The 14,586-nt window shown below is 41.2% G+C and overlaps 1 protein-coding gene across 1 annotated transcript; it reads left to right on the plus strand.

The window, feature by feature from the left end:
- The first annotated feature begins 282 nt into the window (after nt 1-282).
- On the plus strand, nt 283-14,257 carry LOC148564420 (uncharacterized). The gene is made up of 2 exons (XM_088487033.1): nt 283-1,098; nt 14,150-14,257. The coding sequence occupies exons 1-2, from the start codon at nt 283-285 to the stop codon at nt 14,255-14,257; spliced, it is 924 nt and encodes a 307-aa protein (XP_088343159.1).
- The last annotated feature ends 329 nt before the right edge of the window (nt 14,258-14,586 follow it).

Raw genomic sequence — 14,586 nt, forward strand, 5'->3', positions numbered from 1 at the left:
TATAATCCAGGTTGGAAGAACCACCCACACTTTGGGTGGAGAAACTAACAAACCCAACCCCAAGATCATAAGCCATACCGCTCTAACCAGTACAACAACCCCAGCCATGAACCAAACAATCATAGATCCTACCACAACTCACATAATGCCCCCTTCCAACCCAATTGACAACCACACAGCAACCACCATCAAAATCCAATCAATCGCAATATATCATCTTCAACCTCACAACCATGCAATGACAATGGCAAATTTGCAAGGTTGGAAGCCATGATTGCAAGGATGGCAGAAGATGATGCTGCAGTGAAACAAGCACAAACTGACAAGAAGTTGGAAGCATATCAAGAAGAAGTCAGATCCAATTTAAACAACCAAGGAGCAGCAATCACAAAATTGGAAGCACAATTTGGATATCTATCCAAGCAAATACCCATGTTTACAAATGCATTTTCCAGTGATACCATAACCAATCCAAGGGGGAAATGCAAGGCCATCACATTAAGAAGTGGGAAAATGGTGAAGGAGGCATCTTCAAGCCACAACCTACAAGGGGAAGAGGCTGACAAGAACTTAGAAATCAAAGAGGAAGAAGAGATATATACTCCTACCCCACCAAAGGAAGTCTTGAAGCCCTATGTACCAAAAGTACCCTGCCCACAGAGGCTAGGAAAAGATGGAAAGGACAGCCAGTTTTCTAGGGTCTTGGAGATTTTCAAGAGGCTCCAAATCAATATCCCTTTTGTTAAAGCATTAGAGCAAATGCCACTCTATGTTAAGTTTCTAAAGGAGCTCATGACCAAGAAAAGGAACTGGAGAGAAAAGGAAACTGTAGTGCTTACAGAGGAATGCAGTGCCAACATACAAAAGAAGCTTATCCAAACGATAAAAGATCCTAGAAGCTTTCAAATCCCATGCATCATAGGAGACATTAGCATTGAGAAAGCATTGTGTGATTTGGGTTCTAGCATCAACCTTATGTCCTTGGCCATGATGAAGAGAATGAGAATTGAAGAGGCAAAGCCAACAAGAATGGCACTTCAACTAGCAGATAGAACATTCAAGTTCCTCCATGGAGTAGTGGAGGACTTGTTGGTTAAGGTGGGAGACTTCATCTTTGACGAGCAGATATTTTATATGCTTTTTGGCATCACTTTCATATAGTTTTTAGTAGTCTTTATTTAATTTTCATTAAGTTTTTATAGGTTTTAGTGTTAAATTCATATTTTTGAATTCTACTATGATTTTTTGTGTTTTTGTTTAATTTTAGGTATTTTTTGGCTGAAATTGAGGAGCTGGAGCAGAAGTCTGATTCAGAGACAAAGAAAGCAATGTAGAAGCTGTCTAGATTTGACATGCCTGCATTCGTAAGAGCTTTTTTGGAGCTACAGACATCTAAATAGAGCGTTCTCAACGGCTATGGAAAGCTGACTTCTAGAGCTTTCCAGAAATATATAATAGTTTATGCTTTGTTTTGGATTAGAAGGCCCAAAACTGGCGTCCAACGCCAGCCTCCTGTCCCCTTCTAGGCATCTAGTGCCCAAAAGAGCAGAGACCAATGTACAAACGCCCAAAGAAGACCCCTGCGTATGCGAAATCATGATCGTTCATTCCTTGGTAATGGTGTCAAAAACTTTATACGCACGTTCATAATCTTAATTCTTTGTCACAACTTTGCACAACTAACCAGCAAGTGCACTGGGTCGTCCAAGTAATAAACCTTACGTGAGTAAGGGTCGATCCCACGGAGATTGTCGGCTTGAAGCAATCTATGGTCACCTTGTAAATCTCAGTCAGGAAGATTCAGTTGGTTATGGAGATTTGATAATTAAAATATAATTAAAATATAAAATAGGATAGAAATACTTATGTAATTCATTGGTAAGAATTTCAGATAAGCGTATGGAGATGCTTTTGTTCCTTCTGAACCTCTGCTTTCCTACTGTCTTCATCCAATCCTTCATACTCCTTTCCATGGCAAGCTTTATGTAGGGCATCACCGTTGTCAATGGCTACATCCCGTCCTCTTAGTGAAAATGGTCCAAAATGCGCTATCACCGAACGGCTAATCATTTGTCGGTTCTCGATCATACTGGAATAGGATTCAGTAATCCTTTTGCGTTTGTCACTACGCCCAGCACTCGCGAGTTTGGAGCTCGTCACAGCCATCCCTTACCGGATCCTACTCAGAATACCAGAAACAAGGTTTAGACTTTCCGGATCTCAAGAATGGCCGCCAATAGTTCTAGCCTATACCACGAAGACTCTGATCTCACGATCAGGAGGCTAAGAGATACACATTCAAGCTTGTTTGCATGTAGAACGGAAGTGTTTGTCAGGCACGCGTTCATAAGTGAGAATGGTGATGAGAGTCACATAATCATCACATTCATCATGTTCTTGTGTGCGAATGAATATCTTAGAGAAGAAATAGGCTTGAATTGAATAGAAAAACAATAGTACTTTGCATTAATTCATGAGGAATAGCAGAGCTCCACACCTTAATCTATGGTGTGTAGAAACTCTACCGTTGAAAATACATAATTGATAATGGTCCAGGCATGGCCGAATGGCCAGCCTCCCCAAATGGCATATGAATTCAAAAATAGGGAAAAAGACCCTTAGTACAATAGTAAAAAGTTCTATTTATGCTAAACTAGTTACTAGGGTTTACAAAAATGAGTAAATGATGCAGAAATCCACTTCCAGGCCCACTTGGTGTGTGCTTGGGCTGAGCATTGAAGCTTTCACGTGTAGATGTCTTCCTTGGAGTTGAACGCCAGTTTGTAACTTGTTTCTGGTGTTTAACTCTGCTTTGTAACCTGTTTCTGGCGTTTAACTCCAGAATAGGACAAGAAGCTGACGTTGAACGCCCGTTTGCGTCATCTAAACTTGGGCAAAGTATGGACTATTATATATTGCTGGAAAGCCCCGGATGTATACTTTCCAACTCAATTGAGAGTGCGCCATTTGGACTTCTGTAGCTCCAGAAAATCTACTTTGAGTGCAGGGAGGTCAGAATCCAACAGCATCTGCAGTCCTTCTTCAACCTCTGAATCAGATTTTTGCTCAAGTCCCTCAATTTCAGCCAGAAAATACCTGAAATCACAGAAAATCACACAAACTCATAGTAAAGTCCAGAATTGTGATTTTTATTTAAAAACTAATAAAAATATATTAGAAACTAACTAAATCATACTAAAAACTATGTAAAAATAATGCCAAAAAGCGTATAAATTATCCGCTCATCACAATACCAAACTTAAATTGTTGCTTGTCCCCAAGCAACTGAAAATCAAATAGGATAAAAAGAAGAGAATATACTATAAATTCCAAAATATCAATGAAACTTAGCTCCAATCAGATGAGCGGGACTAGTAGCTTTTTGCCTCTTGAATAGTTTTGGCATCTCACTTTATCCATTGAAGTTCAGAATGATTGGCATCTATAGGAACTCAGAGTTCAGATAGTGTTATTGATTCTCCTAGTTCAGTATGATGATTCTTGAACATAGCTATTTTATGAGTCTTGGCCGTGGCCCTAAGCACTTTGTTTTCCAGTATTACCACCGGATACATAAATGCCACAGACACATAATTGGGTGAACCTTTTCAGATTGTGACTCAGCTTTGCTAAAGTCCCCAATTAGAGGTGTCCAGGATTCTTAAGCACACTCTTTTCTTGCTTTGGACCTTGACTTTAACCGCTCAGTCTCAAGTTTTCACTTGGCACCTTCATGCCACAAGCACATGGTTAGGGACAGCTTGGTTTAGCCGCTTAGGCCAGAATTTTATTCCTTTAGGCCCTCCTATCCACTGATGCTCAAAGCCTTGGATCCTTTTTACCCTTGCCTTTTGGTTTTAAGGGCTATTGGCTTTTTTCTCTTGCCTTTTGGTTTAAAGAGCTTTTCTCTTTTTCTGCTTGCTTTTTCTTTTTCTTTCTCTTTTTTTTTTGCCATTTTCTTTTCTTTCTTTTTTTTTTCGCAAGCTTTTGTATTCACTGCTTTTTCTTGCTTCAAGAATTAATTTTATGATTTTTCAGATTATCAATAACATTTCTCCTTTTTCATCATTCTTTCAAGAGCCAACATATTTAACATTCATAAACAACAATATCAAAAGACATATGCACTGTTCAAGCATTCATTCAGAAAACAAAACGCATTGTCACCACATCAAAATAATTAAACTAGTTTCAAGGATGAATTCGAAACCATATACTTCTTGTTCTTTTGTTTTTAGAACAGTTTTCATTTAAGAGAGGTGATGGATTTATAGGACATTCATAGCTTTAAGACATAGACACTTAGACACTAATGATTATATAGTAAAGACACAAACAAAAATAAAACATAAAGCTCAAAAACCGAAAAACAGGAAAATAAGAACAAGGAGATTAAGGAACGGGTCCACCTTAGTGAGGGTGGCATCTTCCTCTTCTTGAAGAACCAATGGTGCTCTTGAGCTCCTCTATGTCTCTTCCTTGTCTTTGTTGCTCCTCCCTCATAGCTATTTGATATTCTCTAATCTCATGGAGGATGATGGAGTGCTCTTGGTGCTCCATCCTTAGTTGTCCCATGTTGGAACTTAATTCTCCTAGGGAAGTGTTGATTTGCTCCCAATAGTTTTGTGGAGGAAAGTGCATCCCTTGAGGCATCTCAGGGATTTCATGGTGAGGAATTTCCTCATGCTCTTGTTGAGGTCCATGATCTCTTGTTTGTTCCATCCTTTTCTTAGTGATGGGCTTATCCTCATCAATGAGGATGTCTCCCTCTATGTCAATTCCAGCCGAATTGCAGAGGTGGCAAATGAGGTGAGGAAAGGCTAACCTTGCCAAAGTGGAAGACTTATTAGCCACCTTATAGAGTTCTTGAGGTATAATCTCATGAACTTCCACTTCATCCCCAATCATGATACTATGGATCATGATGGCCCGGTCTATAGTAACTTCAGACCGGTTGCTAGTAGGAATGATTGAGCGTTGAATGAACTCCAACCATCCTCTAGCTACAGGCTTAAGGTCCAGTCTTCTCAATTGAACCGGCTTGCCTCTTGAGTCAAATTTCCATTGAGCTCGTTCCACACATATGTCCATGAGGACTTGGTCCAACCTTTGATCAAAGTTGACCCTTCTAGTGTAGGGGCATGTGTTTTCTTGCATCATTGGCAAGTTGAACGCCAACCTTACATTTTCCGAAATGAAATCTAAGTATCTCCCCCGAACCATGGTAAGCCAATTCTTTGGATTTGGGTTCACACTTTGATCATAGTTCCTAGTGATTCATGCATTTGCATAGAACTCTTGAACCATTAAGATCCCGACTTGTTGAATAGGATTAGGGAGAACTTCCCATCCTCTTCTTCTAATCTCTTATTGGATCTCTGGATATTCGCTCTTTTTGAGCTTGAAAGGGACCTCAGAGATCACCTTTTTCTTGGCCACAACTTCATAGAAGTGGTCTTGATGGACCTTTGAGATGAATCTCTCCATCTCCCATGACTCAGAGGTGAAAGCAATTGCCTTCCCTTTCCTCTTTCTTGAGGTTTCTCTGGCCTTAGGTGCCATTAATGCTTATGGAAAAACAAAAAGCAATGCTTTTGCCACACCAAACTTAAAATGTTTGCTCATCCTCGAGCAAAAGAAGAAAGAAAGAAGGAGAAGAAGAAGAAAAATGGAGGAGAGGGAGAGAGGTGTGTATTCGGCCAAGGGGAAGAAGAAAGAGTTGTGTTGTGTGAACATGAAGAAGGAATGAGGGGTTTATACAGGAGTGAGGGGAGGTTTAGGGTTCGGCTATTAGGGTTGGGTTTGGGAGGGAAAAGAGTTTGAATTTTGGAGGTACGTGGGGTTTATAGGAAAGAGTGGAGGGATGTGAGTGGTTAAGAGGTGATGGGGAAGAGTGATTGAGGTGATTGGTTAAGGGTATTTGGGGAAGAGGGTTATGAAAAGGTGTGAAGAGAGAGAGAGTTAGGGTAGGTGGGGATCTTGTGGGGTCAAAGATTTAACATCCCTGCTCTAATTAGGCGTGCAAAATGCCCTTTATATACAATACTGGCGTTTAACGCCAGACCGCTGCCTATTTTTGGCGTTAAACGCCCAAATGTAGCCTGTTTCTGGCATTTAACACCAGGTTGATGCTTGTTTCTGGCATTAAACGCCAGCTTGGTGCTTGTTTCTGGCGTTAAACGCTAGACAGATGCTTGTTTCTGGCGTTTAAACGCCAGAATGCTCTTCCTCCAGGGTGTGCTTTTTTTTTTATGCTGTTTTTCATTCTATTTTTGATTTTTCAGTAGTTTTTGTGACTTCACATGATCATCAACCTAAATAAAACATAAAATAGCAGTGAAAAATAAATGGATATAAATGAATAACATTGGGTTGCCTCCCAACAAGCGCTTCTTTAATGTCAATAGCTTGACGATGAGCTCTCATGGAGCCTTACAGATGTTCAGAGCATTGTTGGGACCACCCAACACCAAATTAGAGTTTGAATGTGGGGGGTTCAACATCAAACTTAGAGTTTGGTTGTGGCCTCCCAACACCAAACTTAGAGTTTGACTGTGGGGGATTTGGTTGACTCTGCAGTGAGAGAAGCTTTTCATGCTTCCTCTCCATGGTTACAGAGGGAGATCCTTGGGTTTTAAACACAAGGTTGTCCTCTTTCAGTTGAAGGACCAACTCTCCTCTGTCCACATCAATCACAGCTTATGCTGTGGCTAGGAAGGGTCTTCCAAGGATGATGGATTCATCCTCATCCTTTCCAGTGTCTAGGATTATGAAATCAGCAGGGATGTAAAGGCCTTCAACCTTTACTAACACGTCCTCTACTAGTCCATAAGCCTGTTTCATGGATTTATCTGCCATCTCTAATGAGAATTTGGCAGCCTGTACCTCAAAGATTCCTAGTTTCTCCATTACAGATAGTGGCATTAAGTTTATGCCTGACCCCAGGTCACACAGAGCCTTCTCAAAGGTCATGGTGCCTATGTTATAGGGTATTAAGAATTTACCAGGATCCTGTTTCTTTAGAGGTAGAGTATGCTGAACCAAGGCATTTAGTTCCTTGATGAGCAATGGAGGTTCATCCTCCCAAGTCTCATTACCAAATAATTTAGCATTCAGCTTCATGATTGCTCCTAAATACTGAGCAACTTGCTCTTCAGCAATGTCTTCATCCTCTTCAGAAGATGAATAGTCATCAGAGCTCATGAATGGTAAAAGGAGGTTCAATGGAACCTCTATGGTCTCTAGATGAGTCTCAGATTCCTTTGGTTCCTCAAAGGGAAACTCCTTATTGGTCACTGAACGTCCCAGGAGGTCTTCCTTACTAGGATTCATGTCCTCATCCTCCTCTCTGGGTTCGGCCACACCAAGTAAGGTTATGGCCTTGCACTCTCTTTTTGGATTCTCTTCTGTATTGCTTGGGAGAGTACTAGGAGGAATTTCAGTGACTCTTTTACTCAGCTGGCCCACTTGTACCTCCAAATTTCTAATAGAGGACCGTGTTTCATTCATGAAACTTAGAGTAGTCTTAGATAGATCAGAGACTATATTTGCTAAGCTAAATGGACTCTGCTCAGAATTCTCTGTCTGTTACTGAGTGGATGATGGAAAAGGCTTGCTATTGCTAAACCTGTTTCTTCCACCATTATTAAAGCCTTGTTGAGGCTTTTGTTGATCCTTCCATGAGAAATTTGGATGATTTCTCCATGAGGGATTTTAGGTGTTTCCATAAGGTTCACCCATGTAATTCACCTCTGCTATTGCAGGGTTCTCAGGATCATAGGCTTCTTCTTCAGAAGATGCCTCTTTAGTACTGTTGGATGCAGCTTGCAATTCATTCAGACTCTGAGAAATCATATTGACTTGCTGCGTCAATATTTTATTCTGAGCCAATATGGCATTCAGAGTGTCAATTTCAAGAACTCCCTTCCTCTGAGGTGTCCCATGATAAACCCATATTTTATGATATATATTGTGCTCAATTCAAGAGATTTATTGAATCCTTCACCCACTTATTCATGAAAATTGCATGGTTTTACTTTCCCTTCCTTATTATGTGATAATATGTGAAATACATGTTTCCTATGCTTTAAAATTAATTATTTTAATCACCCTTTATTACCATTCGATGCCGTGATTTGTGTGTTGAGTAGTTTCAGATCTCCTAAGGCAGGAATGATTTAAAGGATGGAAAGGAAACATACAAAAATGGAAGGAAAGCACAAAATGGAGTTTTTGAAGAAACTGGCAGCGACGCGAACGCATGGACGACGCGGCCGCATGCCCAGTGCGAAAAGACAGCGACGCAAACACGTGACTGACGCAGACGCGCGCCATGAGCAGAACACAGCTGACGCGGACGCATGACCAAAGCGAACGCGTGATAAGGAAAACTCCAGATGACGCGACCGCGTGACCCACGCGGACGCGTGACAGACGCCACGCACCAGAAATTACAGAAAACGCTCCCAGCGATTTCTGAAGCCCTTTTTGGCCCAGATCCAAGTCCAGAAGGCACAGATTAGAGGTTATGAAGTGGGAGAATACATTCATTCAGGGAGATCTCCAATTATTCACTTTTCATAGTTTAGATGTAGTTTTTAGAGGGAGAGGTTCTCTCCTCTCTCTTAGGTTTTAGGATTAGGATTTCTTATTCAATTTAGTATTCCAACTCCTTATTAGGTTCAATATTCCTTTACTTTATATTTCCCTTTTGCTTTCAGATATTTTAATGCTTTCCTTTAATTACTTTTGTTGCCAAATTGGCTTATGAACCATTCATGTTTATATTTGATTTTCTATTTAATATGATTTGAGGTATTTCAGAATTATGATTGCTTTCCTTTATTTACATTAATAATTTACATTTTCTTCCTTTTTGCTTGGTTGATTAATTGGTAACTCTTGAATTGTCAAACTCATCGTAATTGATAATTGTTATTTTTACCAATTGAATTAAACTCCAATAACTCTAGTCTTTTCTTAGGAATTGACTAGGACCTGGGGATCAAACTAATTGGTCCACTTGACCTTCCTTTGCTTTAGTAAAGGCTAACTAAGTGGGATTAAAATTCAATTCTCATCACCATTGATAAGGATAACTAGGATAGGACTTTTAAAATTCTCATACCTTGCTAAGAGTTTATTTTACAGTTGTTTATTTATTTTAATTGTCATTTAAATTACTTGTTCTTTACTTTCAAAACCCTAATTTACAAAACTCAAAACCAATAATAAGAACATACTTCCCTGCAGTTCCTTGAGAAGACGACCCGAGGTTTAAATACTTCGGTTATCAATTTATTTAGGGGTTTGTTGCTTGTGACAACCAAAACATTTGTAAGAAAGGAATTCTTGTCGGTCTAGAAGCTATACTTACAACGGAAACTTATTTGTGAAAATTCTAGATCGCGCGAGAGTTCCTCTCTTCAAAATGGCGCCGTTGCCGGGGAGCTGTAATCGTGTGCCTTATTATTGGTTATTGTAAATATTTTTCTTTTATTTGTTTAATTGTTTTTTTTTTTGTTTTTCCCTTTTTACCTCTTTTAGCTACTATGAATTCTCACCCCTCTCGCTTTGAGTTTGGTTCTAATATTGTTGAAGGGAACGGAAGTTATAGCAGGAACATGCATCATGGTCAGCAAAATCAAAGATGGATGGAGCCAAGAGGATTTGATCAACCCTTTGGGCAACAACACCCTCCAAGATATCATGGACAAAGACCATTCTACAATGCATACCAAGCTGATAGATATGGTGGACCTCCTGGTAGTTACCAACAAGCCCCACCCTGTGCCTATAGACCATCCTCTCAACATAACTTTGAACCACCACACTCACAAGCTCCTTTTCACCATTCACCACCGTATGATCCTTATTTATCCCAGTTCCAATCCAATTACTCCCAAACACCACCACTTCCCTATGTACCATGTCCAAATCCATCACCTCGAGAATCACAGGCTCGCCTCAAGAAAACAGTAGATCAACTTTATACAACCCTTCATCAGCTTGAGCAAGCAATACATCAATTATCTTCCAGACGTTTAAACCCTCAAGGAACTCCAATAGCTTTATGTGGAGAATCTAATGACAAACGTAGCATGAAGGAGACACTAGAAACCCCAGTGGGCAGCAATGTGCATAACTTTGTTCTGGAACAATTGGAGGAAGCTTAAATTATCCAAGAAGAAGAAGCACTGATTGAAGATTTAGGAGATGCTGAACCTCCATGGGAATCCAAAGTTGTGAAGAATTTCGTCAAGGACGTTACAATTGATGCTAAGGAAGGTAGTGCACAACCCCCGAAGCAGGTACATGAAGAACTAGACGGAATAACCCAAGACGCAAGTTTCCTTGATGATGATAGTCTCAAGTCAAGTTCTCCTAGTAATGAACTTGCATCCGCAAGTGAATTCTCTGAGATTGAAGAACCTTATCCAAGTGAATACGAAGATGATGCGGAGGTAGATTTCTCTCAACCTCCAGCTTATGACTTAAGTGATGAGGAAGACATAGAAGACTTTGATCAGGACACATATGCATTTGAAGAATTTTGCAAAGAAGTGGAGAAATTCACAGAAGATTACAAGGGAGTAGAACTTACAGAACCACTGGAAACACCTATCCCAAGGCCATTACCACCCAATACAAGCTTCAAGTGGGTATAATCCTTAACCTTTAACTTTATTTTTCCACTTGAATATGGTTTGCTTGAAACAGATGGCCAGCTTAGAGCTCTCTGCGGCTTTAAGAGTAAGAGGAAAATGGCTCGTACTGAGAGCTAGTGCACAAGGTTCAATAAGGTTCCACACTTCAACTCGAAGTGCACGGATTGGTATCATGTTCAATCGAATGGATCTCGGGAAACGTTTGGTCATCTTGGTGAGAATACAATTTCTAAGCCGCCCGGATGGAAGAATATAGATCAAGACAAAAGCGGATTTAAAAGCAAAGTTTGGGATCCTGGAAAATATTCTGAAATTCGTCACCCCGGGAGCCTGAGAATCTATTTGAAGCTGCTCAGAAGCTTTACATGCCTAGTTTGGGACCCCAGAGGCTGTTGGCATTCCAAACATTGGTGGAGATTTCTGGATGAATTTAAGCACAAGCCACCATAACAGGAAGCTCATCTAATGTCCAACTTAAGGACTTTAACTAAAAGTGCTAGGTGGGAGACAACCCACCATGGTATGATCGTTCCTGTTTCCATTTTATTTCGTTTTGTTTATTTTTATATTGTTTTATTTTCATTGAACCTGGATAGTATTCGTAAGCATTTGAATTAGCATTACATACTGCATAACTGCATAATTACATAGAAAAAGGAAGGCGTGCGACGCGATCGCATCGCTCAAGCGTTCACGTCAGTTGCGAAAACCACCTCCCACGCGTCCGCGTGAACTGGAAATCAGCGTAAAAATCTAACGCCCAGAAATCTGAGCTGGAATCGTGCGGCTGTTGTGCGTTTAGCACAAAACGGCCCACGCGTTCGCGTCCCTGACGCGAACGCGTCACTTGCACAAAACCTATCCCACGCGAAAGCGTGAGCGACGTGTTCGCGTTGCGTAGATTGCAAACACCCCAAAGGAGACAGGGAGTTGTGCTGAAATGATGCTGGAATTGTGCGTTTCGCACAAATTCCAGCGACGCGGTCGCATGCCTCATGCGACCGCGTCATTCATCCTTTTTCCTATTTCATGCGATCACGTCACTCAAGCGATCGCGTCAACCCCATTCCACCCTAGCCACGCGATCGTGTGCCCCACGCATTCGCGTGGATTCAAATTTGCTAACACCAACCTCCCCTCCCTGCACCCCAGCCCTCACCCAACACCACAACACCATCCCTACTGCTACCAAGGTTCGCCGCCGCGCCACCCTACGCCGCCGCAGCACCATCGCAACCACACCCCCGCCATCTCTCAGTTCTTTAGCTTAGTTCATACGCCTACCAGGTTCCACCAAATGCCACCTTTCTTTCATTCATAGTTATTTGCATTTTTTTAGTTTATGTATAAATTTAGGATAGTTAGAGATGTATGTTGTAGTGGATTCTAGGTGGTTAGGTAGCTAGGATGTGGTTAGTGGATTTAGGCCTGATTCATTGCGCTGTTGTTGCTACTTGTTTTATAATTTTTGCAATTCTGCTGTTGCTGTGATGTTAGTGTTGTTCATATGATGTTCTTACTGTTCATACTGCTATTGCGACTGCTCTTTCATGTTCATATTATTTATATCTATTTGCAGTATTTTTTAATTTATATGAACTATTCTGCTTGCTGTTTATTTTCCGGGAACATCCAATTTTAGCCGGAATGCTGCCCAATTTTCTGTAAATCATTTTGATTCTCATTCATGTATTGGTTTTGGCATTTTCAATTTTCCTTAGCTTTTACCAAACCAATTCATGAATGCACGGGCCAACATTCTTATTCCTTTTATTTTCCCGGTTAATAAATCACATTATTGTTGATTAGATTTCAATTTTCGCTATTGGTATATCTATATGAATCGTCAACAACTTGATTTCCTTGCTTGAAAATGAGTTGTCTGTTGCTTCAACTTGTGAAATTCTTGTTACTTAGAAACCAATCATCATGCCACTTACTCTGACTTTCTTTTTACTAACTCACGGATTTTTGCTTTCTAACCTCTTTTTCAATTTAAAACCACTTTTAACTTTCTAACAACCCCCTCTGCTTTTTGACTCACTCTTTACTTTTACTTTTTAACTCAAGGCATGATTATGGTTTTTCCTAATTAACATGAATTCTATTTATATTACATTTTGGATTGAGATTTCTCATCTCAGCTTTTTAATTCCGAAACAATCCAAAATGCACAATTCTTCAACTCATTTCATAGTCTACTGCTCCTTTGCCACTATGTGCTTCTCTTGTTATTTTCCTACTTGTTTCCCTGTTTTTGTTATATCCTAGATTTCTATTTTTTAGAATGTCTGACACTCAAAGAAAGGGAAAAGGAAAGGCAACAACTGGCAAACGGAAAAGAGGTGAATCCTCTATGTCTCTCCTGGAGCTTATGGATGATGACTCCTGGCGGGAAAAAATTTTACCCCGCAGGAGAAGGCTGACCAGCTCCTCCCTGCCAATGATCCAATTAAGTTTGCAAACCAATACTGTGAGCTGAAGTATCCAGTGTTTGCTACCTCCAGAAATCTGTACCTGGAGAGGACTTTGAAAATTCCAGAAGAACTACAGCAGTCACCTCCGATCAGATCAAACAAAGAGGCTGGTTCTTCTTGGAGAGAAATTTGACTGAGGTGAATGCTTCCTGGGCAAGAGATTTTTACTGCAATTATTTCAAGACTTCCCTGGATGCAGTGCACCTTAGAGGGAAACAGATACTGGTCACTGAAGAGGCCATTGAGGATATTCTGTGCCTTCAGCCTAAGTCAGATAAGCCTGACGGTTACCAAAAGGCTGAAGAGGATATGAGGTTTCTGAGATTCGACTGAGATGCTATCAAGGAGAGGATAGCCCTTGACCCTACTGTCCCATGGGTCATGGGTAAGATCACCACCATGCCTAAAGGAATCAAGCGGATATACTTGAATGATGAGGCTCGGCTCTGGCACCAAATCCTGAGTAATTTTATTATGCCGAGCACTCATGAGACAGAGCTGCCTGCTGCTATGATCACCCTCCTCTGGTGTGTGATGGAGGGTAAGGACCTGTATCTGCCTCGTTTCATCTGGCACTATATGGCCAGGGTCCTTGTCAGAGGCACCCTCCCCTTCCCTTATCTGGTCACCCAGCTAGGCCGTCGAGCTGACGTGCCTTGGGAGGATGCTGATGAGAAGCCACCTGCTGCGGACTGCAAGAAGATCATTCCTCACAGCAGGAACTTTCTGGCTTTAGGCTACCGACCTTCATTCCTTACTGTTTCTGATGAGACAGCCACACCTTCAGCTGCCCCCTCTTCTTCCACTGCTGCACCTGCCCCGCCCACTGCACCTCCAACTGCCCCTGAGCCTATTTACCATTTAGTGCATCGACTCTTCGCCCGCTTGGATCGTATGGAGCGTCGCAACAAGTGATGCTATGAGCACGTCAAGTTGATGATCCATTCCAGTGGCGACATCCCCTCCAAGCCTGACACCCCTTCTGATACATCTGAGGTGGAGCAGGACGATCACGAGGAAGAGACACCCACCCCGGCGGGACTAGAGCAGGCTGCGTCACAGCAGGAGGAGCCACAGCAGATTCAGGCCGCCGATACAGAGATTCCTATCTAGTCAGAGCCTCCTCTAGAGCAGACAGATCCTCCTACCCTCATCCAGTCTGCAGATCCTCAGGCCACCACCGACACTCCAGCAGCCCATCCTTCCAGTGATGACACCCCTTCACACCCAGCTTGAGTGAGCATCGAGGACGATGCTTTATTTTAAGTGTGGGGAGGTCGCCATCTCTGGCGTATTCTTTAGTGAACCACTACATACTCTTTTATTTTATTTTGGTTATTTTTCTGTATTTTTATCTTTATTTTTATTTTTATCTTTCAGTACTTATACATTATTCTTTTCATGTGTTTTTACTCTATTTTCTGCATTTTGCACTTTAGTTC

Source organism: Arachis ipaensis, chromosome B5 (genome assembly GCF_059453495.1).
Source record: "Arachis ipaensis isolate K30076 ecotype BB chromosome B5, ASM5945349v1, whole genome shotgun sequence".
In the NCBI taxonomy this organism is placed as follows: Eukaryota; Viridiplantae; Streptophyta; class Magnoliopsida; order Fabales; family Fabaceae; genus Arachis; species Arachis ipaensis.